This window comes from Artemia franciscana, chromosome 17, assembly GCF_032884065.1.
Source record: "Artemia franciscana chromosome 17, ASM3288406v1, whole genome shotgun sequence".
Lineage (NCBI taxonomy): Eukaryota > Metazoa > Arthropoda > Branchiopoda > Anostraca > Artemiidae > Artemia > Artemia franciscana.
In genome coordinates this window covers 17,721,215-17,747,749 of record NC_088879.1, presented here as the reverse complement: position 1 = coordinate 17,747,749, position 26,535 = coordinate 17,721,215, and the positions used below count along the sequence as shown (strand labels likewise).

The following is a 26,535-nucleotide window of genomic DNA, read 5'->3' as shown; positions in this document are numbered from 1 at the left end:
CATAACGATGGCCACTTCGTCGATAGTTGGAGCATTGTATCTACGCACATGTTGGCCAGGAGGCGTTTTGTCAGCGGAAATAACAATTTTATGCGTATAAGTAGGCATCAAATCGATGGCTGTTTTGAACAGACGCACTCAATTATTATTTTCGTGGAAAAGATGTTGTAATTGGGAAACGATTGTCCTTTCAATGTTGGGAGAAATTTCGCAACGTGCATTCAATTCAGAATTTCTATCACTGATGAAGTACAATTGTAAAAATTTATGATTCTCGCCTGAGAATGGTAGAAGAGACCCTGCTCTATGATAAATTTGCCCTGTTACTTTGAAAGTAGACATAAATTGATCTGGATTTTCAATTTGGGCTCCAAACGACGTCATTTGGAAACATGAGTTGTATTTTCTGATTCATTTATATTCCTTATGTCCCGGTGTCCCGGTCGTCATTTATATCCCCCTGTTTTATATCCCGCTTATTTTTCAGTTTTTTCCTTTTTTTAGTTTTTTTTACTTTTTTAGTTCTTTTAGTTTTTACGTTTTTTAGTTTTTTTAGTTTTTTAGATGAATTTTTTTTTCAGTTTTTTACCTTTTTTTCTTTTTAGTTTTTATTGGTTTTTACCTTTTTTTAGCTTTTTATCTTTTTTATTTTTTTTTATTTTTATTTTTAATTTTATTAGTATTCTTTTTCTCTTCTATTTTTCATTTTTCCTTTTTTTTTTATTTTTTTTAGTTTTTAGTTTTTTAAGTTTTTTCCTTTTTTTAGTTTCTTTAGTTTTTTTAGTTTTTCGGCTTTTTTATTTTTTTATTAGTTTTTAGTTTTTTTTGTAGTTTTTGCCTTTTTTTAGTTTTTTCAGTTTTTTTTTTAGTTTTTAGTTTTTTACCTTTTTTAGCCTAACCAGGATTTGAACCTGGGACCTTCATTCTCCGTTCTGACACCCTCTCTCACCGAGTGACTACTCCAGCATGTTCATTTTGGTGTTTTAAATGGTATATTATTAACCAAATTAATGTTTTTTACAATATACTAAGCATCGTCATAACAAAAATGACGGCAACTAATTTCATGACGTCAGCCGAAACATGACGTCACCTGATCCACAGATCCACAGACAGACAGACAACTTATTTTTATATATATAGATTGTATAAAACAAATTCCAATAACTCAAAACTCATATCCAAGCTGTAACATCTCAAGTTAACTGTAGTATTAAAGCAATTTGTCCATACAGCTTTTTTATTATAAATGTCTATTTTTAAGAACCTTTTACTAGATAAGAGGAAAGATTTATTGATAACAGTTTTTAAATTATCAAACACTACATTAAGTGATAAATTAGTATACATTGTCGCAAAATCGAAAGACTCAATTCTTTTAGCTGAAACCATTGTTAAAGAATCTATCACCTGCAGTGAATTATTAACACTCCAATATGGATTAAAATTCGAAAATTTTTTAATACCAGAACAATAGGTTTTAAGTCTATTTACAATTTCCTTTAAAATTAAAGAAAGGTCAGTAGCAGCAATGCGGGTTGGACATTTAGCTGCTCCAGCAATAAACCGTGTTTTAGGGGGATTCTTATGAAATTTTACAGTCCAATATAGGAAAGGGAACTTTTTATCATTGTCATTTATTTTAATATTAAAATTTTTAAAAAGTATTTCTTCAGTCTTTTCAATTAAATTCTCATCCTCTATATTTACCTTTTCGTAAACATTAGTTGTGCATAACTCCCTTTTAAATGACGACCGGGACACAGGGAATATAAATAGCGACCAGGACACTCAAAGAGAAATTACAGACCGGGACACCGGAACACAAATGACGACCGGGACAAAAATGACGACCGGGACACAGGGAATATAAATGACGACCGCGACACTCAAAGAGAAATTACAGACTGGGACACCGGGACACAAATGACGACCGGGACACAGGGAAACTACAACAACGGGGACGCCGGAGTTCACAGGGGAATATATAAATGACAACGGGGACACAGGGAATGTTCGATTAGCAATCACCATCAACAAAGCTCAAGGGCAATCATTAGAATAATGAGGTATAGATCTGAATACAGATTGTTTTACCCATGGAAAATTATATGTTGCATGTTCAAGAGTCGGTAAACCTGACAATCTATTTATATGCACAGACAATGGGACAGCCAAGAATGTTGTATATTCGCAAGTTTTACGTAGTTAAAAATATATATATATATATATATATATATATATATATATATATATATATATATATATATATATATACTAGCTGTTGGGGTGGCGCTTCGCGCCACCCCAACACCTAGTTGGTGGGGGCGCTTCGCGCCCCCCCCAAGCCCCCCCGCGCGCGTAAGTCGTTACGCGCCATAATAGTTACGCGCCATTGTAGTTGTGTCCCTATGTCCCACCTGTGAATATAGATATATATATATATATGGTTTTAACTACGTAAAACTTGCGAATATACAACATTCTTTGCTGTCCCATTGTCTTTGCATATAAATAGATTGTCAGGTTATCCCCCTGTTTCCCCCGGTGTCCCCGTTGTAGTTGTGTCCCTGTTTCCCGGTCGTCATTTATATTCCCTGTGTCCCGGGTCCCGGTCATCATTTGTATCCCGGTGTCCCGGTCTGTATATACATTCGTTTTTTAGTTTTGTTTTTCTCCTTTATTTTTTTCCTTTTTTTTTCTTTTTTAGCTTATTTAGATTTTTAGATTTTTTAGTTTTTTTTATTAGTTTTTAGTTTTTATTTCTTTTTAGTTTTTTTGTCCCGGTCGTCATTTATATCCCCCTGTTTCCCCCGGTGTCCCCGTTGTAGTTGTGTCCCTGTGTCCCGGTCGTTATTTATTTTTTAGTTTTTTACCTTTTTTTAGTTTTTTTAGTTTTTTAGCTTTTTTATTTTTTTTATTAGTTTTTAGTTTTTTTGTAGTTTTTGCCTTTTTTTTAGTTTTTTTAGTTTTTTAGCTTTTTTATTAGTTTTTAGTTTTTTTTGTAGTTTTTGCCTTTTTTTAGTTTTTTTAGTTTTTTAGCTTTTTTATTTTTTTTATTAGTTTTTAGTTTTTTTTGTAGTTTTTGCCTTTTTTTAGTTTTTTCAGTTTTGACGTCACCTGATCCAGTTTTTTCAGGTGACGTCACCTGATCCACGATCCACAGATCCACAAACAACTTATTTTTATATATATAGATAGTTTTTTTTTTTTACTTATGTCCTGGTCGTCATTTATACTCCCTGTGTCCCGGTGCTTTGTTGATTGCTAATCGAACATTCCTTTTGTCCTGGTCGCTTTCTCTTTGAGTGTCGTCATTTATTAGTTTTTTCCTTTTTTTTTTAGTTTTTTATTGGTTTTTACCTTTATTTTAGCTTATTTTTCAGTTTTTTCCTTTTTTTTAGTTTTTTTTTATTTTTTATTTTTTTTAGTTTTTATATATATAGATAGTTTTTTTTTTTTTTACTTATGTCCTGGTCGTCATTTATACTCCCTGTGTCCCGGTGCTTTGTTGATTGCTAATCGAACATTCCTTTTGTCCTGGTCGCTTTCTCTTTGAGTGTCGTCATTTATTAGTTTTTTCCTTTTTTTTTTTTAGTTTTTTATTGGTTTTTACCTTTATTTTAGCTTATTTTTCAGTTTTTTCCTTTTTTTTAGTTTTTTTTTATTTTTTATTTTTTTTAGTTTTTTACCTTTTTTTAGTTTTTTTAGTTTTTTTAGTTTTTTAGCTTTTTTACTTTTTTTATTAGTTTTTAGTTTTTTTTTGTAGTTTTTGCCTTTTTTTAGTTTTTTCAGTTTTTTTTTAGTTTTTTATTGGTTTTTACCTTTATAGTTTTTTTAGTTTTTTAGCTTTTTTATTTTTTTTATTAGTTTTTAGTTTTTTTTTGTAGTTTTTGCCTTTTTTTAGTTTTTTCAGTTTTGACGTCACCTAATCCAGTTTTTTCAGGTGACGTCACCTGACACATCCATCCATCCATCCACAGACAGACAACTTATTTTTATATATATAGATATATATATATATATATATATATATATATATATATATATATATATATATATATATATATATATACATATATATATATACATATATATATATATATATATATATATATATATATATATATATATATATATACATATATATATATACATATATATATATATATATATATATATATACATATATATATATATATATATATATATATATATATATATATATATATATATATATATATATATATATATATATATATATATATATATATATATATATATATATATATATTTATATATATATACTAGCTGTTGGGGTGGCGCTTCGCGCCACCCCAACACCTAGTTGGTGGGGCGCTTCGCGCCCCCCCAAGCCCCCCCGCGCGCGTAAGTCGTTACGCGCCATTGTAGTTGTGTCCCTGTGTCCCACCTGTGAATATAGATAGATTTATATATGTGTTTCAAACTACGTAAAAATTGCGAATATACAACATTTTTGGCTTTCCCACTACTGGGAGCTTTCCGTTTCCAATTGCCAGCAATTGATCTGAAAATGTTTGACCAGAGTCATCGTTTTGCAATCGGACACGCATATTTGTAGTTAATTTTAATATTTTTACGTGTGCCCATAAATTAGAATTTTTCAGGCAAGCATTCATTTCGTCTGCAGGAGTTAAACTACGTAAAAATTGCGAATATACAACATTCTTGGCTTTCCCATTGTCTGTGCATATACAAAGCCGTATGTACTAATAATGACGTCATATGCAAACGCTCTTTTTACAAACAAACAAACATGCATACTTAACCGCTTCATTTGGTTCCAAAACTGTGTCGATTGACTTGTAAAGGACTGCCTGGTCTCGAATCTTGGTCAAAACAATATTGTTGATTTCGTGGACGTCTATATTTTTGGGTGCGAGAATCGCTCTTTCACTTAGCCATTTATTATTTTTAAAATTTTTTAGAATATTCGGAAATACTTTTTCAATCAATTCATTTTTGGACGTCACTAAATTACAGAAATCAGCAGGTAGTTGTATACGTCCTGAAATTGAGTATCGTATCATAAATGTCTTTTTGTTCCGACGTTAACTTGGAAATGTTATTTTGTACATACGACAATAGATCACTCGTACTGTAACTTTGTTCACGATCCAATTCTACACATGTCGAAACAGCAGCGATACGGTTAGATGAAGGCATTCCCAAATCCTGAAGAGGTTTGTTTGCCATACGTACGCACAAATCTTCTATAATAACTAAAGTGTAGTTATAAATTTCTGATATAAAATCAAAAGTCATATCTGACGTCTCTAACTGTTTTCGATGGAGTATATCTACGGACATTTTTGACTTATATTTTCCCCATAACTCTGTAGGAGCTGATGGAGAGCAAGTTGTTAAAATGATGCCAAACAATGCACGAATTTCACTTGGGGTTGACGTTTCACACGCGTCATTGATGCAGTTATCCCAGTGTTGGTCATTCTCCAATAAATTCAGAGCTTGGCATGCACTACGGTAAGTGTCATGTATAGTACCGTTTACAGTTCTCAAATACTCAAAGGATGTCGGACCGGGTACATTCACCAAAAGCAGGCGTAGAAAGAAGCATTCATGTTGATTGGGGTGACCGGTGTAGAGTCTACCTATCGTGGTATCTTTGAAGATGGTAGGTTGGCCGTCGACTGACTTACCCTGTATTCGACGTTCAAATACTTTATTTTTAGTATTCCACGTGTAATACGAAGGCACTTCAGTATACAGCAGTTTTTTTTGCAAAAGAAATCATTTTTGCAAAGCGAAAAAAAAGCTGTTAATTTTGTATCCGGTGGATTCAGGGCTCTTTGTTGCACGTTGGTTTCCGAGAAATAAACACGTTGACCATTCTGTAAATGTACCGCTAAGTGAACAACAGCTGGACTACGTTCATGTATCGGAAATGAAAGAATTCGCCAAACAGCTTCATTACTGCTTATGTATCTTCCAGCCTGATATTGTACGATTTCGTCGAAATCTTTGATTTTGGGCTGCAAGCCAAAAACTGCCATGTCACTGCCTTTGTTGACGTATTTACATATGTATTTGATTGCCTTTACGGAGTTACAGTATTCAACGTTTATGTGTGCATTAAATGTTTTTGATAATAATGGGGAATATGGAACAACCCACTGGTTATCTACTTCGATGGTGGTACCGTTGCCATTGTAGGTTCTTCAGTCATTTTACAATTAGAAATTTCTCTTTCAACGGTCTTCTTACAATTAAAAATTTGTCTTTGAACGATATTCTTAAATACCTGTGTCCTGGTCGTCATTTATATTCCCTGTGTCCCGGTCGTCATTTGTGTCCCGGTATCCCAGTCTGTAATTTCTCTTTGAGTGTCCCGGTCGTTATTTATATTCCCTCTGTCCCGGTCGTCATTTGTGTCCCGGTCTGTAATTTCTCTTTGAGTGTTTTTCTTTTTAGTATTTTTTAGTTTTTTACATTTTTTCTTTTTTCAGTTTTCTTTTTCTTCTTTATTTTTCAGCTTCACTATGAAATACATATCGCCGAACCTTTGTTTTTTTAACTAAAATCTGGTAGGCATTGATGACCTTATCCAAGTCAAAATCCCAAACCCAATCATCATCGCTATCATTTTCAGTTTTAATATGTTTTGACTCTCGCTGTCCAGGTGGATCTTCATCTAACTGCGCGGTTTTGCGTTCTTTAGCCCCAAGCCTGTTTCCTTGCTGTTCTTTTGATTCCTCGGCACGCTTTCTTTTCTGACTTTCTCTATCAGCAGCAAGTTTTTTGGCATAGACTCTTTGAGCATCTTCATCGGCTTTTGACATAGTAAGTTCATCAGTCATTGTAAACTTAAACATTAATAGATTTCTACGTGAACATATGTCTTAAATATCTTGAATGACGTCACCGTCAAAGCAAAAATGACGACAACTAATTTCATGACGTCAGCCGACACAGAAACATGACGTCACCTGATCCACAGACAGGCAGACAGACAACTTATTTTTATATATATAGATATATATATATATATATATATATATATATATATATATATATATATATATATATATATATTTACAGGTGGGACACAGGGACACAATAGGGAATATAAATGACGAACACTCAAAGATAAACACTCAAAGAGAAAGCGACCGGGACACAGGGAATGTTCGATTAGCAATAAGGGACACAGGGAAACAACAACAATGGGGAGGCCGGGGGGCAAAGGGGGATATATAAATGACGATGGGGACACAGGACACCGGAACACAAATGACGACCGGGACAAAAATGACGACCTGGACACCGGGACACAGGGAATATAAATGACGACCGCGACACTCAAAGAGAAATAACAGACTGGGACAACGGGACACAAATGACGACCGGGACAATATAAATGACGACAGGGAACCTGACAATCTATTTATATGCACAGACAATGGGACAGCCAAGAATGTTGTACATTCGCAAGTTTTACGTAGTTAAAAATATATATATATATCTATCTATATTCACAGGTGGGACACAGGGACACAACTACAATGGCGCGTAACTAATATGGCGCGTAACGACTTGCGCGCGCGGCGGGGCGTGAAGCGCCCCGTCCAACTAGGTGTTGGGGTGGCGCCACCCCAACAGCTAGTATAAAAATAAGTTGTCTGTGTGTGTATGTGTGTGTGTCGAGTGATGTCATGTTTGTCGACTGAATGACGACCGGGACACAGGGATTGTTCGAATAGAAATTACAGACTGGGACACAAATGACGACCGGGACACCGGGACACAGGGAATATAAATGACGACCGGGACACTCAAAGAGAAATTACAAACTGGGACACCGGGACACGGAATATAAATGACGACCGGGACACAGGGACACATCATTAGAATAATGAGGTATAGATCTGAATATGGATTGTTTTTCCCATGGACAATTATATGTTGGATATTCAAGAGTCAGTAAACCTGAAAATCTATTTATATACACAGACAATGACACAGCGAAGAATGTTGTATCTTCGCATGTTTTACGTAGTTAAAAACATATATATATATCTATCTCTATTCACAGGTGGGACACAGGGACACAACTACAATGGCGCGTAACGACTTACGCGCGCGGGGGGGGCTTGGGGGGGGGGCGAAGCGCCACCGCAACAGCTAGTATATATATATATAAAAATATATATATATATATATATATAAATATATATATATATATATATATAATCTGACAAAATTAGGATTATTATTATTATCATACAATCCTTATTAGGATTGTATAAAAATGATTTTATTTCATCTGTTAATAGATTTAATTAATTAATAATTAATCTTAAAATTGTATTACATCAGTATATAAAAATTTTTATTGTATCACCAACGTAAAAAAAGGATTGCCTATCAACAGGTAATCTGTAAAGCTAGAATATAGCCAATTATATTGATGGGTTCTTATTAATATTTATATTTTTCAAACTTTATTTTTTATGAAGCTATTATTTTTGTAAAAAAAATTTTTTTTGAAAATTGCAACATTATGTGGCTAATTCTGATCTTTACTAAACATTTTCAATATTGACTCATTGTGTTCCTGTAGGCTAAAAATGGGACTTTTTAGGATTTCAAGAGCCAAAGAGTATAAGTTTCGGATCACTGAAATGTTTTATAACGTCAGGTCAATCATTTTAGACTCAACTAGTCTAACATAAATGGAAGAAAAATTTAGTTTTCTATGTTATTGTAAATTTTTGCTAACCGTGATTTGTTTGGACTGTTTTGAAACGAACCTACTCTATTACATGTTTTACATCTTTAGCATCCTATCTTGTGTAATTTTTTTTCTGTGTGCAGGGCTTCGGTTCTGTGTGCAGGGCTTACATCCTATCTTGTGTAATTTTTTTTCTGTGTGCAGGGCTTCGGTTGGAATACTACAGATATAGAATGGGAACAAGTATTGGACTGTTGGAAGATTTTTTCAGATCATGTAAATCATCTAAGGTTCTCCAAGTGTAAAATAAATGAAAGACAAATTGAGAATTTCCTATGTTACTGTACTTCCTTAGTGAGCCTAACTGTGGATTATTGTCATTGTGATAATGGTGACACGGATTCAGTTTGTGATTTGATTAACTTAGTAAGCGTAACTCATCTTGAAATTAAGGATAGTGGAATTAAGGATAGTCCTTATAAAACTGATAAATCACTAATAAAGTTGACCAATTTCATGCCAAAACTAGTTCACCTTTCTCTGTCTTTGATGGGTTGTGATTACATACCTATTTATGACCTAGAAGGTCAAATGCTACCTAGACCCGAATACAACCTAGTTCGTATAGTTGAACCGAAATTTGCCACCATTGTTTCAATTAGTTTTGGTCATAACTGTATAAGTAGGGATCAATTGGTTTGTTTGCTAAAAGTACCAGATATGCGACTAATATCATTGAACCTAAATGGAATATATGCGGCTGAGTTTATTGATGACACTGTAATCAATGCTATTGCTACTCACCAAACCGAAATAGTCCATCTATTTATAAACCGCTATTTTATTTCTAATGAATCTTTCAACTTGCTCTGTCGTCACCTGGAAAAATTAGAAACGCTCCATCTCTATGGTATTAGAAACGCATTATCTAGAGTCTGTTTGCTAGAGTTTTTAATATACTTCAAGGAACTTAGAACTCTTAAAATAGAAGATTTTGGCCCAAAGCCAACAATTTTACAAAGATTATTAGACAAACCACTGGATATGCATTTGACACATTTAGACATAAACTTTCCACAAGGACATGTTTTGGACGAGAGAGAACCCGCTTTTAACAATGCCAAGATGTGCCTCCGATTTGTTGCCTCACGACTCCTAAAATTGACATTTCTTCGTTTACGGTCGTGTCCTTTGGATAACAACTTGTTTAGAGAAATAACTACAAATTTGGTCAATTTGGTGGTTCTTAGAGTGGAAAACTGTACCGGATTCAATTTTCGGGAAATTTACCACTACGCACCCCCGTTTCGCCATTTGAAAAGTATGTATATTCATTTTTTCTTTGTAGTTTAGCCAAAGTGTGTGCAGATCATATGCAGGTCTTTTGTCTGTCCTACCTAAGGTACATTCACGGTAAAGTCACGTCGATTGCCTTATACCCTGACCATTGAAGCATTTATGTTTTTTTCTATGATCATCTATCTAAATAAGGAAAAAAGATAAGAGCTACAAAGCAATTATCTTGTCAGCCAAAGTCAAAGCATAGGTAATAACTAAAAAAAGAGCCAAGCGTTAATTACATTTTTTTCAGGACATATCGTAATGAAAAAATTGCTGTAGAAACATCTGCACCGGGTATGTTTGATTTGAATTGAAACTGTCAGTATCCCTTGGCATCTGAGTTCCCTTCCCTCTTTACCCCTGTTCTACCCATTGCATTAGACCAACATTTACAGATACTTGTTTTTCTCAGAATAGTTAATAGATTGAATGGGCCTCCAAGGATGACGTAACTCGCACAGCCCCACGAGCAGGGACCATAAATTCTATAATTTTCCGTTGTTAAAAGACAAATGATTTAATCGAAAAAGACTGCTACGCTTAATTGTGTTGCGAGAGCAACACTGGTTTTGTCCCGTTTTTTTTTTTCTATGCCGCCGATGTTGGCTTATTCCTGGAAACTGGTAAGGGTCTAACCTGTGCGGTTTTTACGGAAAGTTTTGGTACATTTTTTGGTACAAAAATTTCTTCATGAGATATACTAGTTAGAAAGTTTCAAGGGGTTGACAACTTCAGTAGTAGGGTACACACTGACACCAAAAATAAGCTGCTACCAATAGTGAGACATGTAGGGGACTTGTAAGGAAAGGTCGGCTGTTAGCTCATAATCATTTTTGGCAGTGAGGGGTTTGCAAATTTTGCTATTTGGTGTACCTATTAATTGTTTCCAGTGTATTTGATGATAAGACCGAGTTGCTTCCAGTGGTAAGACATGTAGGGGACTTGTAAGTAATAATTGTCTGTTAGGCTACAATCATCTTTAGTGAAGAGGGGTTTGTAAGTTTTGCTAGTTGGTGTAGCCTACCCATACTCACTGTAACCTAGAATTAAGTGTTTACGCATCGGGTACAAACGATAACGTAAAACAACGAGGCAGTTTCGTAATAAATAATAGAGTGTCATCTATGGTATTTTGATCCTGAAAAGTTACGGATAGCTTTATAATACCAACTAGATTAGAAGTGTTGCTCTCGCAACAATTTATTCGGCGAAGCCGGACAAAGGTTGCCGCAACACTTTACGTTGCTCAGGCAACGTAAGTCTAGTTTTTATTGGCTTGAAACTTTCAAGGATTGTTCTTTAGCCCACAAGTAGATCATATTTCATTAAGGCAGGAATAACTTTATGAAGGCCCATAATACGTAAAAACAGAGTTTTATTTTAAGTTTTTATTTTCACATTTTGATGTAAGTTCTTATATATTTATATATACTTTTTTTTCTGGTGTTTTGCTGAAGACGGCCTTTGGACATAGGGCCAAAATATCCACTGAATTGAATTCCACTGACAGAAAAAAAATTCTATGGTTTTTAAGTTGTTTTTTTTTTGTTAAAGGCCTAATAACTATGCCTTTGTGGTTGACATGATCCCCTGATCAACGACCAATATTTTAGTGAGTTACCGTCAAAAGCCTTTCTAATAAGCTGTCATAAACTTAATAGTGAAAGCATGTTAATCTAATGAGTTATTTTCAAGTGATTACCATCAATCAGGATTCATCAGAGAAATACATTCTTGCTTTTATGCGTTTTTGAGTTTAAAATTCCTGACCCAAAGTTGCGCGCTTACCAAAAGAGCATTGTGAAATATATGCATGCTAAAAATCATCAAAAATAAATGCAAAAGGAGATTTGATGAATCTCTGTTAGGAGCAAACTAATACATGGGCCCAAAATACTTTTTAGAATAGACCTATGTTCAACAAACCCAGGATGGCTTAGAAGATAAATTGACTTATTGGTTCTTGGGAACTGTTATATTTTGACACCCTTTCAAGCTGATATGGAAAGTTTTTTTTTCGATGAAATTATTAGCCACTCAGTCGATTTAAAAATATTTAAGAACTAAATATTGAGCTTTTTAGTTTCCAAGACATTAATGCCCCGTGATGACGCATTCGTTGCAAAAGAGTAACCCTAAGAATTAACGAAATTAATATAGAAATTTATTGGAATGCTTCATTTACTACGTTTAGTTACTAAAACTAAACTACGTTTACTACTTTTACTACGTTTAGTTTACTACGAGTCAGAAGTAAAGCTTTAAATTTTTTCTTGGTGAGGCCTTAATGCTGATCTCCGCTGCGTAATTGAAACTCTTCGCATTGGATATAAGCTGTTTTTACCTTGAATAATAGCTTGGATTCATACCGAAGGTTTACTTTTTAGTCCATTGTAGCTGACTGGCTTTGCTTTTTATACGAAGTCGCGACAGTTCTTGTTTTTTCAACTGGTTTTTTGAGTGCCATTCCTTGGATTTTTTTTTCTCCCGAGTCAGCCTCGTTTTTGCTATGACTTAGGCTTTTTTATTTGAAAAATAGCCCTTTTTTTCGCTTGGACATACACACTTTTTGTGCGTAATCAGGGTTTAGCCTTTTTCGCCCAATCGGTTAGCCAAAAAGTTAGGTTGTTTTTGTACCAAATCTACAGAAAAACGATAATATGCTTTTTCTGTGCAAATAAGTGTACTTTTTCACATAGTCTGGACTTTGTTTGCTTATATGCCAAAAATAGAAAAAAAAAACAAGCTTTCTACTAAAAGGGAAAATATCAAAACTGAAAATGAACAGAAGTTTGTACATATTTGAAGAATGTTGCTCCCTCTTCAACACATCGCTCTTCACGCTAAAATGTTTTGTTCTTTTAAAGAAGCTTTGTATTGCACTAATTGAGTGATCCTTGTCTTTCAGGAATTGTTTTTAAAGAATTAGGACAAAATTCAAACCAGCAAAAGAGTGAGGAAAGAAATCGGAAGAAAAGATTTTCTCGAAACTAGTTCATAGCTTAAAATTTGACATTTTTTTTTAGAATAAGTTTTAATTTCTGCATATTCTTGCAGACCTAAGTAATTGTGAGTAATATGGCTGAGAATGAGATTTTTTTAATGCATATCAATTTCTGGTAACGGTAAATTAATCGTTTTAAAATCGAAATCATCCAAAATATTATATATTTAAAAAACTAATTCATCAGAAATTTTAATAGTTAATTCTGAAAAGTACTCTTCTTGACATGTCTGGTGACGGGGTTCTAGAATCGATTCGATTGGGTAAATAGTTATTTGATTTCCTAATAATCTCATCACAGTTTAAATTCAAATAATCTTTAAAATATCTCATCCAAACATATTCTAGTTGGATTAAAAACAAGTCAGTTGTACATGGACTGGCATTACCATCCATAGGAATCCCTATAATTTGTTTGTAAAAAAAAACACCAGTAAATATCATAAATGTATTAAACAGAACAAAATCCAGTAAATCAAATATCTTGTCCATAGTACAACGTCTTTATGCTTACATTTATGCCTTAACTTCTCCGTGAGTTACCAGGTGAATCGTAAGGCATCAAATCTGTCTATAGCTTAGACTTAGCCCCTTTTTGGCCCGAGTCAGAACTGAAGCTTTAATTTATTTATTTTATTTTTTTTTTTTTTACGGTGAGGCCTATCCTTATCTCCACTGCGTAATTGAAACTCTTCACAATGGATATAAATTGTTTTTACCTTGAGTAATAGCTTGGATTCATACCAAAGGTTTACTTTTTAGTCCGTTATAGCTGACTAGCTGTGCTTTTTATAAGAAGTCAAGACAGTTCTTGTTTTTTGAACTTATTTTTTTAGATACTACTCTTTGGATTTTTTCTGTTGTTTTTTGTTCTCCCAAGTCAGGGCTTACCTCATTTTTGCTGTGACTCAGGTTTTTTATTTGAGAAGTGGCTTAAATTTTTTTTCGTTTGGACATTCATACTTTTTGCCCGTAATCAAGGTTTAGCCTTTTTCGCCCAATCGGTTAGCCAAAAAGTTAGTGTGTTTTTGTACCCAATCTACAGGAAAACGATAATATGCTTTTTCTGTGTGAATAAGTGTACTTATTCATATAGTCTGGACTAAGTTTGTTTTTGTGCCAAAAATAGAAAAAAAGCTTTCTACTAAAAGGGAAAATATCAAAATTTGTACATTTGAAGGGGGTCGCCCCCTCTTCGACATATCGCTCTTCACGTTAAAATTTTAGTTCTTTTAAAGAAGCTTCTCATTGCACTAATTGAGCGACCCTTGTCTTTCAAGAGTTGTTTTTAAAGAATTAGGACAAAATTCAAACTTTTAAAAGAGTGTGGAAACAAATCAGACGAAAAGATTTGTCTAAGAAAATAAGAAATTGTTGGGTTACCTGTAAAGATATCTGAATTTTGAGGGTGGTATATGGTGTTGAAGCAGCACAGTCCCTCTATTTCTTTTCTAAAGTGCTAGAACATCGTTGGAACTTTTTTTTTCAAATTACAATTAACTGTAGAAATATCTAAATTTTGAGGGTGGTATATTGTGTTGAAGCAGCACAGCCCCTCTTTTTTCTTATCTGAAGTGCTGGAACATCGTCGGAACTTTTTTTTTCAAATTACAATTTACTCTACATCTTTTTAGGCAATTTTTCAAATTAAAAGTAATAATTTACATATTTTTTATATCTTTAGTTGTTTTTGTATGACTCTCTTTGTTGCTGTTTTTTTTTTTTTTTGTCTTTTTTTTTTTTAATCTATTTCTTTTCTCTTTGCAGGGCTGACTGAGTTAGAACTCAGTAAATGCATTAAAGTGAGTGACGTATTTTTGGACTCAGCATTTACGTCCTGTTGTTTAAAGAAACTTTCTCTAAGACACTGCATTCGGGTTTGTAATTCTCTCGCTTTGTGTATACATATTCTCACATAATGTAATTCTCACATAATGCATACATATTGATTAAATATACTCTCAAAAAATTCCAAAAATGTATTATTTTGCTTAACATTCATCTAGACCGCTCAAATCCTTAGTATAATTTAAGTCTAGGAGAGTTTAACTTTTCCATTTAGTTCCCTGCTTCTCTATAGCTTTTGCTCTGTTCTTTAGTTTAAAGTTCATCAAAATTTTCTATATAAATGGGAATAGCATCGCTGCTCAGCTCCTGTTTTGGTACACCATACAGGAATAGAACCTTCTTTAAAGATCTTCTGCTGGCTGAATTACACGCTTGCTCATAATATAAACAAACTGAGGACTAAAGAGGTTTGATAACACAGACACTTCTCAGTCATTAATATAAAGTTGACACTTGGCCGACCCATCCTCTTCCTAAAGCGAGGTTGTTTTTCTCTTAAAGCTTTATCACAGGATTTTTAGTCACAATGGCATCATCATTCTAAGCAATTTACTTATGATATATCTTTACTTGTGATTCATCTTCCCTATATAGGGGTTTAGTTTAAGTTTTCTAAAATTACTATGTACCTTCCTGTTTTCAAAAAAATACTTTCACTATGTTCAGTTATTTATCTGTAGCTTTGCAACCACCATATTCAACGACCACCTTGTTGCAACCACCTTGTTATTACGAAATGAAGATTTTCGCCTCCCAGTTGACTTTTGTGGTCATACGGGCAGATACCTTCGATACACCTAAATTTAATTAGATATTTTTCGGCGGTATGTGACATTATTAAAATAAACCAGAGACAGCACAAAGTGCCTATAACTTTGTTTCAAACTTGTTACAAAAAGAAACAGTCTTGATAATTAAAAACTTATAACAAACTCAACTATTGAAAACCAATTAAAAAAAAAATGGAAAGTTCCACAATACTCTCAGGTTTGTAATTCTCTCTCTTTGCTTAGATACATAATGCATACATAGTGATTACTTATACTCTCAAAACATCCAAAAATTTATTATTTTGCTTAACGTTTATCTAGACCGCTCAAATCAGCATAATGTAAGTCTAGGAGGGTTCAACTTTTCCATTTAGTTCCCTGCTTCTCTATAGCTTTTGCTCTGTTCTTTAGGATAAATCTCATCAAAATTGTCTATATATATGGGAATAGAACGCATCGCTGCTCAGCTCCTGTTCAATTCAAAACTAGCCACTAACCTAGTGCCCTACATTAACCTTTGCAATTTTATTTTTGGACATGTCACCTATCAGTTTAGCACTTATCACTTAATTGTTTATATTTGGTACACCATACAGGGATTGAACCTTCTTTAACGATCTTCTGCTGGCTGAAGTAAACGCTTGCTCATAATATAAACAAACTGAGGACTAAAGAGGTTTGATAACACAGACACTTCTCGCTCATTAATATAAAGCGGACATTTGGCCTTTGGGACATGGCCTCTTCCTAAAGCGACGCTGTTTTTCTCTTAAAGCTTTATCCCAAAACTTTTAGTCACAATGGCATCATCATGTGGCAGATCTTTACTTGCGATTCATCTTTTCTATATAGGCGTTTAGTTGAAATTTTCTAAAATTGCTATGTACTTTCCTGTTTTCAAAAAAATACTGTCACTATGTTCAGTAATTTATCTGTAGCTTTGCAACCACCATATTCAAAAGACTCATTTACCAGACTAACAGTGCCATATTGATTATTGTTTTAATTCTCTAAGTAATGTGTTTAATCCTTCGTCACAAAATAATTCTCCTTTCATTTCCATAGTGTCAAATACTTTAGCAGGATGTGCTGTTCTGACAAATAGCAAAACCTTGCAAAAGGCATAAAAAAAGAACTTGATCACTATATATTTCAATGTATAAATGATGATAAAATATCATCCTTTGAACTGTTTATTGTTTTCTGTCGGTCTTTTATATTATTGCATAGTATATGAGTTTTGTTAAAAGTACCTAGAGCAGAAATACCCTATAATTTACTGTGTAAAGAACAATAAACCTTTTTTAATCTATTATTACGCATTTTTTTCATTTTTCTGCAATTTAATTTTGACCAGTTTTAGATGTAAATTCATTGATGATGTTTGAATTTTTTCGAATTTTCTTCTAATTCTAGATTACTGACTGTGGTCTTGTGAAGCTTGCAGCTCAACCAGAATCATTCAAGCGATCTATAGAAGAATTGAATTTGAGTGGTTGCTACCAAGTTACTGACTGGGGTTTGTCTAAACTCCTTCCGGAATTAAAAAGACTACGCGTCCTCAACTTGAAGGTAATTTTTAGTTGGTTGTTCCCATTTTTCAGGATTTCTTTTTCAATAGATTGTATCTTCGACATAGCTGCATTATTTTATAGGTAGCCTTTACTTATTTAAAACTTCTGTTTATTTACTTTTTATAACCTTTATTTAGTTAAAGAGAACGAAGACAGAGTACCAAATGGAGAAAAAGACTTAAAAAGGGGAATATCAAAAAAGACATCATAGTATTTGTCAAACCGTTGATGAAGATCACATATTAAACTCTGAACAACTGTTGCATACATAACATTTTAAATATTACTGTATAAGAAGGGTTTGCCACGGATGAAACTGACTTTATGAAACGGTTATACTGTTTAGCAAGGATTATTTTGTTGAAACTATTTTTTTTTTTTTTTTTTGAACAATTGAGGCTTAAGACAGACAACGCTTTCTTTCAAGATGGGAAATAAGAAGCATACAGTTTTTTTTTTATCATCGTCTAATGCAAAGACCAGGGCAATGAAGTTGTTGTACTGGCTTCTTGAAAGAAACACCCCATATGGACCAACGAAGTGGGACGAATTGTTCTTTTGACAAATTGTTGACCGAATTGTTGACTAATTTGACCGAATTGTTCATTGACCAACGAAGTGGGACGAATTTGAATTGTTCAACGAATTGTTCCATTTTAAAGGAAGAAGCTCAGATTTTCCACAATTAAACTCACTACCCAATTTAAAATATTCATTCTCGAGTAAAATTTTAGTTTTCCATTGTACCTTAATATTTTCTGGAAATTTCAACTTCATTCCATTACCGCTCCAGAGATGTTGCAGCTGCACCATTTTGTCTTCCATCAAACTGAAATGGAATATGTCTTTTTCGACTACACTGTCTTCAATGAGCAACGGGTCAGTCTCTCATTTAGCTTGAAAACCCTAACACTTATTTGACTCATAGATGGCGCACCATGTCAAAATTTCCAATTAAATATTGGATGTGAGGGTAGTGAAGATGTGGAACGTCTTTTTCTCACTTTAGTTTTCAAATAATACAGATTGAAATCCTTGCAGGAATTTTTACCGTAATGAAGTAATTAGGAAGTGTATTTTTGTTTAAGACTAATCATATGTTCATTTGAGCGATGCTTCCCGTATGCATATACAAAAAACAAAAAAATCTGAAATATAAATATTAACCCGATATCATATATTTTACATTAAAAAATCTTGAAAATCTTTATGAATATTCCTGATTTGAATAATAAAAAAGTAATAGCAATTATAGACAAATAGAAACTGTTTTTAAGATACTTTCCCCACTAGAGAAGTTTTTCAAATATAAGTAAAAAGTTACAATTAACAAATAACATTCATTTTTCCTTTCTCATATATTGTCTTCAATAGTTTTATGAGGGGATAATCCCATTCTTTGTGTTAATTCCATAGAAATTAAACAACCGTATTTATCTTAACATATTGAAAACCCAGGAACTCAATCGTTAATGATAAAGGTCTGTATGTGAAGTGAGGCAATTTTAGCACTTAGAGTGCGCCAAATTTGAAAATGCAGAACGAGTATGAAAAGTCCATAGAAGTCCTGTGGTGGCGCAGTGGATTTGACCTTAGCTTGGTAATACGGGACCCAGAGATGGAATCACGCTTCAGGAATGCACTGCAGGGCCGACGCAGGGACCTTAGTTGTGAAGAAGCGTCGTTAATTCTTAAATAAATAAATAATAAGTCCATAGAAAATGAGCGGAAAATGTACACCATCGTGGAACTTCATGGAGCATCATGGAACTTTCCTGATTAATAGCAATAGACAAATACTGCCAGTAAATCGCACATGACTTTTGGTGAAAAATACTGCCGAAATTACTTAGGAGTAAAACCCTAATATGTTAGCTAATAGAAATTGAAAAGGATTATAGATCACGTCGTCTCTAATTTTACTCTTGCTTCGAATGTTGCAGTGAATTCTGAGCAAACATTCAGCAATTACCTCAGTATCTCATTTAAATTAGGTATTTGCCTAATACTAAGACAAATCCCCCGCGGTATTACTATTAGACATAGTGGCAAAAGGTTGATATGATTCTCTATCAAGGTAGTCTAGATGATATACTGATGAAAAGTAAACTACTGTTTCAGCTTATACTTCATGAGTTAAACGATAGCATTAGTCTTGATTTGTATGCTGCTGAAATTGTTCTTGCTGTGAAGTGTGGGAAGGAAGCCTCTACCGGTAGCTAAAGTAAAGAGAAGTGCCTTTATGTTCGGTTGAAGTCATGATCCCAGCTGAAGGGCAGCTAAACGACGTTCAAAAATATGGCATCCCATTTGGTGTGATTGTGACAAGGCAAAATCTGGTCTGTTTTTTTTTCAGCTTTTTAGAAAGACAAAAAGGAATATACCGAGTGTGCTAGTGACCATAAACCTGGGAAAGCTAAGCGTGCCTCTTTTGAGGCTTTTAAAAGTCCAAACTGTATCTGAAACAAAGTATAGGATTATTAAGAGCGGTCATAGTAAAGTGAATGTGTGTATTCCTGAAGAGCAATAGCTTTGACATTATTCCACTGTGTTTGGCTTCTGTGATCTGAATTTAGAAACTGGAGATGATGCCTTATTGAAAAGTAGGCTTGACCCTCTATTGTATAAACTTAGCATTTTCTTGTTTTGAAAAGTGACGGTTTGCGTATAATCAGGCTTTCAAGGTGTCGTAAAACTCCCGGTTTACATGGTATAACACCCCAATACCCTCAAAAAGCAAGCGCACTATTGATTGAGCATCTGACATTTTCATTTCAAATATATATCGATACAAATCAAGTATAGAATTCTTTTGGTTCTGGCATGATTACGAAAATTAAAATAAAATAAAAAATTTCAATTTTTGTAGTAGTTACCAATATCTCTGTATCTCTGTATCTCTGTATCAATATCTCTGCCCCATCTCTGTTTCTAGTATTTTAAGCAAGGTTCTAGAAAGTCTTGTCCTGCCTCAAATGATACGTAAATGCGCGCTAGATTATGGACTGTTTGGTTTTCGTAAGCATCTAAATTGTGCATTTGCGCATCGCTTACTGAAGCGTCCCCGTTAGTAATGGTGAAAATTTGGGAAATCCTGTATATTTGTGCTGTGTGGATATACAAGCAGCATTCGATTTCTTAGTCCGATCAAAAATAGTTTTTGTCTCTGCTTGATTTTGTAGTTACGCACCATTTTCTTGCGTTGCCTTCATATTGGTATAGTCCTAGTTATGTCAGGGTTAAACTTGAAAAAGTATTTTAACTGGGCCTGTTCGTCTTATTAGAGGACTTAGGAAAGGTTCTATTTAAGTCCTACTACGTTTAGGATTCTCACGACTACTTTGACTAGGACAATTAATGGATAATTTAGATAACTTCGAAGACCACACTGCCTTTCCATGACGAAAGTAAAACAGTTCAAAATAGAGATGATACCTTTTTATTGACAGTGAATAGATATACTATATCTATTCACTTTTTAATTTTTTATTTTTCATCAAGGACCTTAACGTTACAAGAAAAATAAGTATTAGAAAAAGGTCCAAAATTTTGTTTTAAAACTAATGAAGTCCCAGTAGAAGAAATTATCTCTTCAATAAAAAAATCTTTACATAGAAACCCCATCCTAATCAAAGATGTTAGTCTAGTAAGAGCTTCTACAGTGAAAACCCTGTCAGAGTTTGCTTTAAAACCAGAAATCCCTAACAATTCTATCAAAGACATAAAGAATCTTAATAATTTAAGAAGGGATGAATCTATTATTATTACAAAAGCAGACAAGGGTAACACTTTAGTGGTAATGGACACCAAGGACTACGATTCAAAATTAAACGCTTTACTGAAAGATGAAAAAACGTACAAACAACTTTCTTTTGACCCGACGGACTCATACACAAAGAAATTTAAGAACGAGTTAAAGAGTTTGAAGGAAGAAGGGAAGATTACACCTCAACTTTTTGACAAATTCTTACCAAGAGGTTCTTTGTGCCCTAAATTATATGGACTTCCAAAGATACATAGGCCAAATCTGCCATTACGACCAATTGTTGTGAGCAACAAGTCACCAACAAGTGCTCTGAGTAAGTGGCTAGTTTCATTGTGTAAACCACTCATGTCTACACAACTTTCTTACATTAAGAATTCGTCAGAACTTGTAAAAAAAACTAAAAGAAGTTGAGATTTCTTCAAATTCTATAATTTCAAGTTTCGACATAGTGTCAATGTATACTAGTATTGATGTAAAAGCCGCAGAAATTTTTTCTTGAGAGAAAGATACTAAGAAATTTGGACTTAATTAGTGGTGAAACAGTTTTGGAAGTCGGTGTAATTATGAATTTAGTGAGGTTGTGCAACATGTTCTCTTATTTTTTTCAATTCAGAGGGGTTTTTTTCGAACAAGTAAATGGTTTACCCATGGGGGTCCCTTTAAGTCAATTAGCAAATTGCTTTGCAGAAAATATTGAAACAATAGCGTTAGATTCATACTTTTTAAAACATAAATTTTGGGGGAGATATATAGATGACACAATTTCAGTATGGAATTATGGGGTGGAGGAATTAAAAAGTTTTTTAGAACATCTTAATTTTTGGGGAGGGGATTTAAAATTTACAATAGAATTAGAAGAGGATAATAAACTTCCTTTTCTGGATGTCCTTCTTTTAAAAAATGAAAATAGTCTGGATTTTAAGATTTACAGAAAAGCTACTAATAATAACAGATTTTTGTCGTTTTTCTCCGGTCATGCTCGCCAAGTAAAAATTGGTTTAATCATATCTTTAACTGACCGCATTTTTAGAATTCGTTCTCCAAAATTCATTGAGGAGGAATTATTGTTGTTAAAAGAGATTTTAATAAGTAACCATTCTCTGGGTTGGTTAATTGACCAGACTTTTTCGAAAAGAAGGAAAAAATTTCTAGAATTTTCTGACGATATTCTGGAAACAACAGAAAAGAAAGATATTTTTTGTTCTCTGCCATATGTTCCAGGTTTGAGTGAAAAACTTAAAAGAATTTTACAAAATAATGGTTTAAAGGTAGTTTTAAGAGGTAGTAATACTTTGGCTAGTTTTTTAAATTCTGGAAAGGATCGGACTTCCGTAGAGCAACAAAGTGGGGTTTATAAGATCCCATGTACTTGTGGAAGCTCTTATGTAGGACGTACTAACCAGAATTTGAAAACGAGATTGCTACAACATCATAATTCTATTTCATCGTCTTTAAAGCAAAATACCAAACCTGAAGATTTGACGTCGGCCCTCTCGGAACATATCTTTAATTTTCCAAATCATTTTATTTTGTTTGAAAATGTTTCTTTGATTTCTAGGGACCAGGGTTTGAGGCAATTTTCAGGGAAATAATCGAAATTAAAAATATTCTCTTCAAGAATATTTCCATAAACAGAGATACAGGTGAATTTGGATTAAATTCCATTTATGATAATTTACTGAGGTCAAATAAAGTAAATATCACCTCACCTAAGAGCTATGACCTCTGTCCACGTAATATGTCAGATAATTCTAATGAACCGGAACCGAAAAGGTCAAAGAGATTAGCCTTCGCTGTTGCATTGAAAAAAATAAGAGCAATAAACTATATGTAATACGTTTATTAGGTATATATTTTGTTTATTTTTAATTCATGTCTTTTAGTTTTACTGCTGATGATGAACACCGTATATGTGTTCGAAATATCCAGTTAAATAATTTTATATCTATTCACTGTCAATAAAAAGGTATCATCCCTATTTTGAACTGTTTTACTTTCGTAATGGATAATTGATTGTAATATTTTTGATTCTATTTAGATTTGCTCTGCAAATGATGTCCTGCTTATCAGTTCAAGTCTTTCTACTTACAGGCAAACTTTGATTCTTTAATTTCTGGTTATAAGCTCTTAGGACTGAATGTTAATACTATTAAGACTGTATTTTCTGCTTATAATGCCCGAGGTAAAACTATGTCATCTTTACCTTTATTGTAGCTGGTCAATCAATTATACAGTCTTATTCACTGAAATAACTCCGCCTTGTTTATGGTCTAGATAAGCATAATACTGTATTCTTGTTGTTGACATGCTATATCAGGTTTCCACACCATCTATGCCAGATTGGCTGCATTGAAGTATAGTTATGGTAAGTGTGTACTTGCTAAACTATATAGTGCCCTAGCTCTGCCTCACGCACTGTATATTTCATCACTTTTGGATTTGCTTTCTAAAATTGAGCAGTTAAAGGTTCGATCGGGGTTTTGTCGTTTACTGAAGTTTGTAGTTATATTCCCGCTGCATTATATGTATAGTTTTATTTTGAAATAATATTGCGTTCCTGACCCTGTATATGTAGTGGATTTGATAGATTGCAACGTGTTTGAGACAAGCTTAAACCGTTTACTTCATTTTCTGTCAATTAACATTATTTACCACTCCTGTTTTGATTAATGTTGTATTTACAAAATAGCAAAAAGTAGAAACAATATGGAAAATCTTTTCAACAAACACAAAGTTATAGGGGAAAACTTTGTGTTTGTTTGTTATGGAAAGGCAGCGTGGTCTTTGTCGCTAATTTTTTATTATCTATCATTTTTTAGAAGTTGATTTTTCTTTAAATTTTTGTCTTTACTCTTCTTCTTTTTTGTATATTGTCAGGTGGCAAAAATAAACTTATCTTATTGCCTAGATCATTGAATAGCTAAATATCTAAGCTACACATTAATACGATTATTGTTTCAATTATTTCAAGTTTGTACTTCAATCTATGAAACAATTGACTTGTCTACAAGTAGATCTTCATGAGAGAATAATCATTCTATTTTGTTAAATTTGCCAGCTTAGTCTTTCAGGCCTTATTACATATAAATAAAATATTTCTTTTCCTTTTATTGTGACAATATTACTTTTATTATCTAGTTTTTGTCATATTATGTAAGAGTATCAAATTCTATTAGTAGCAGAAATTCCAAAATACAATTCCATGTTTGATGCATAGTTAATGTCATTAAAGCATTCATACGAATTTTGGGTATTACTTTGAGGGTATTCTTCCAGTATTCATGCCAATCATGTAAAAAGCAAATAATATTTCATAAACATTTTGGATTAAAAAAATAGAATAATAATTGCTTGAATGTCTATAAGCGAATAGTTTAATCAATTTATGGGATTAGATTCCACTTGTTTTTGCTTTATTTCAGGGTTCAGTGCAATGATGTCAAGGAAAACTTTGCATAGTGTTTTTACCTTAATATAATTCTAAAAATCAAAAGAAAGCTCATCCTGGTTTTAGGTATGAATTGTCCTGAGATGGAGCTAGAGAGCAAAATATGTTTTTATTTTGTAGTCCTTTGTACTTCAATGAGAAACAGCCTACCCGAGTTTGGAGTTAAATTTAGCACATAATGGTAAAATGTCAAAAACATTACGATGAGAACAGCTTTATCTCCTGGTTCCTTCTTAGGTCTGTTCATTTCTTAAAGCTGTGATGTCCTGTGATTTGATTTTGGTTGTTATACAACTATTAATCTAAACAAATAAGCTTCTCTGAGGGAAGTGAACAGCGAAGCTAAGACTTAAAACGAACAAAAATTATTGCTTCACAGCCTATCTAATATATATCGACAAAACTATTGCAAATAAAATAACTATTAGCATTTTCCTATTTTATTTATTTATTTTATTTAAAACAGGAGAAAGCCATAGGCTTGTCGCTGTGTCTGTAAAATTATAGAAAAGTAGCGTTTTACTGAAAGTACAAAAGCCAAGTCTAAAAAACAAGAATATTGATTTAGGAGTCAAAAGTTCATACGTAGCCTGACAACAACAAACTAACCTATAACGCTTTTTATAGTCTTACCAGCCATGATTTGAGTCAGCCTTCCATCTCTTACAGAGCGGAAATAATAGACGAGAAGGAATCCCAGAACCGACTAATTGCCTTATGCCTCTACAAATCTTCTGATACAAAGACCAATGAGGATCTCAGCTCTACTGTTGTCTGATGTTAGATGTTTTTTCAGAAGCCTTGTTCATTTGGCACTCGAGCCGAAATGAGAGATGGTTTCTCGTACGACATCTTGCGTATTCTGTAGAATTGGGACATAAACTATCTTCGAGCACGAAATATTAGCAGCATGGCTTACACAATGAAACTAATCTGCAAGTTGGTAACTGTGCTTTATTTTGCCAGCAGCCCCATTTACCAAGCTTGACATGTTAGCTGCTTTCTTATAACCTTGGCGGACGCACTTCGTCATGTCTAAGCCGGATTTGGTGAATTCACTTAAAAGTAGCCTGCCGAGGCTTTTGCCGTCTAGTCTATCTTCAAAATTTCATCGGGTGTTGGCCTTTTTATCTACAGCGAGCCCTGATAAGGTTTGAAAGGCATCGACTACGGCAACAGGTTCTTCTCGGATTGCGTAACCCTTTTCCGATTTTTAAATATAATGACACGCAACTACCATGAGTTCCCTTGTCTGTCTACCGGTGGTTCGTTAGCAATGAGACACCAAACTCTTGCCGTGTTCACTTTTCTGATTGCTTGGGACTTTATAAGTTCTCCAATCGTCTCGATTAGTTCTTTTTGGATCTGCTTACTAGTGAATTTTGCGTTTACAGGTACAGTGTCTACAAGCCTTTGAAGCAGCGAATCGCCCCCCTGAACACGATACCAAAATAGGTGACGGAAATTACCATTTTTTTTTTCTGCTGTGACTACATTAGGGCCCTGATTATTGAGCTTACCATCGTCCCGTTGGCCACGAATGGGTATATTTTGTACCCTGCAAAGTTTAATTGTCTTCACAGTGCTTGTAAATAATTCACGGTTCTGGCGTATGTTTTTCATTCTTTCAGAGTCCAAGGCATTCTTGACATCTTGATCCAACAGTTCATGGTAACGATCGTAAGGAGCAACCCGGCTCAATAGTAAACGAAACTCTAAAAAACGGAATTTTGATGCTAAAAGATACATCAAAAGAATCGAACTTTCATGCTGATTTTAAATATATAAGTTGCATCAAATTTAGTCTTTGTCATCAAAAGTTACCAGCCTGAGAAAATTTGCCTTATTTTGGAAAATAGGGAGAAACACCCCCTAAAAGTCATAGAATTTTAACGAAAATCACACCATCACATTCAGCATATAAGAGAACCCTATAGCAAAGATTTCAAGCTCCTATCTTCAAAAATGTGGAATTTCGTATTTTTTGCCAGAAGACAGATCACGGATGCGTGTTTTTTTTTTTTTTTTTTTTTTTTTTTTTTTTTTTTTT

At 33.6% G+C, this 26,535-nt stretch overlaps 1 protein-coding gene across 3 annotated transcripts in view; it reads left to right on the top strand.

The window, feature by feature from the left end:
- Positions 1–26,535, top strand: part of LOC136037944 (F-box and leucine-rich repeat protein 13-like) — a 60,923-nt gene that overhangs the window by 29,377 nt on the left and 5,011 nt on the right. For all 3 annotated transcript variants that reach the window (XM_065720819.1, XM_065720822.1, XM_065720821.1), the window contains 3 exons: positions 8,939–10,055; positions 14,847–14,956; positions 17,114–17,269. In XM_065720819.1, the coding sequence (XP_065576891.1) occupies positions 8,939–10,055; positions 14,847–14,956; positions 17,114–17,269 (1,383 nt within the window). The remainder of the gene's footprint in view (positions 1–8,938; positions 10,056–14,846; positions 14,957–17,113; positions 17,270–26,535) is intronic.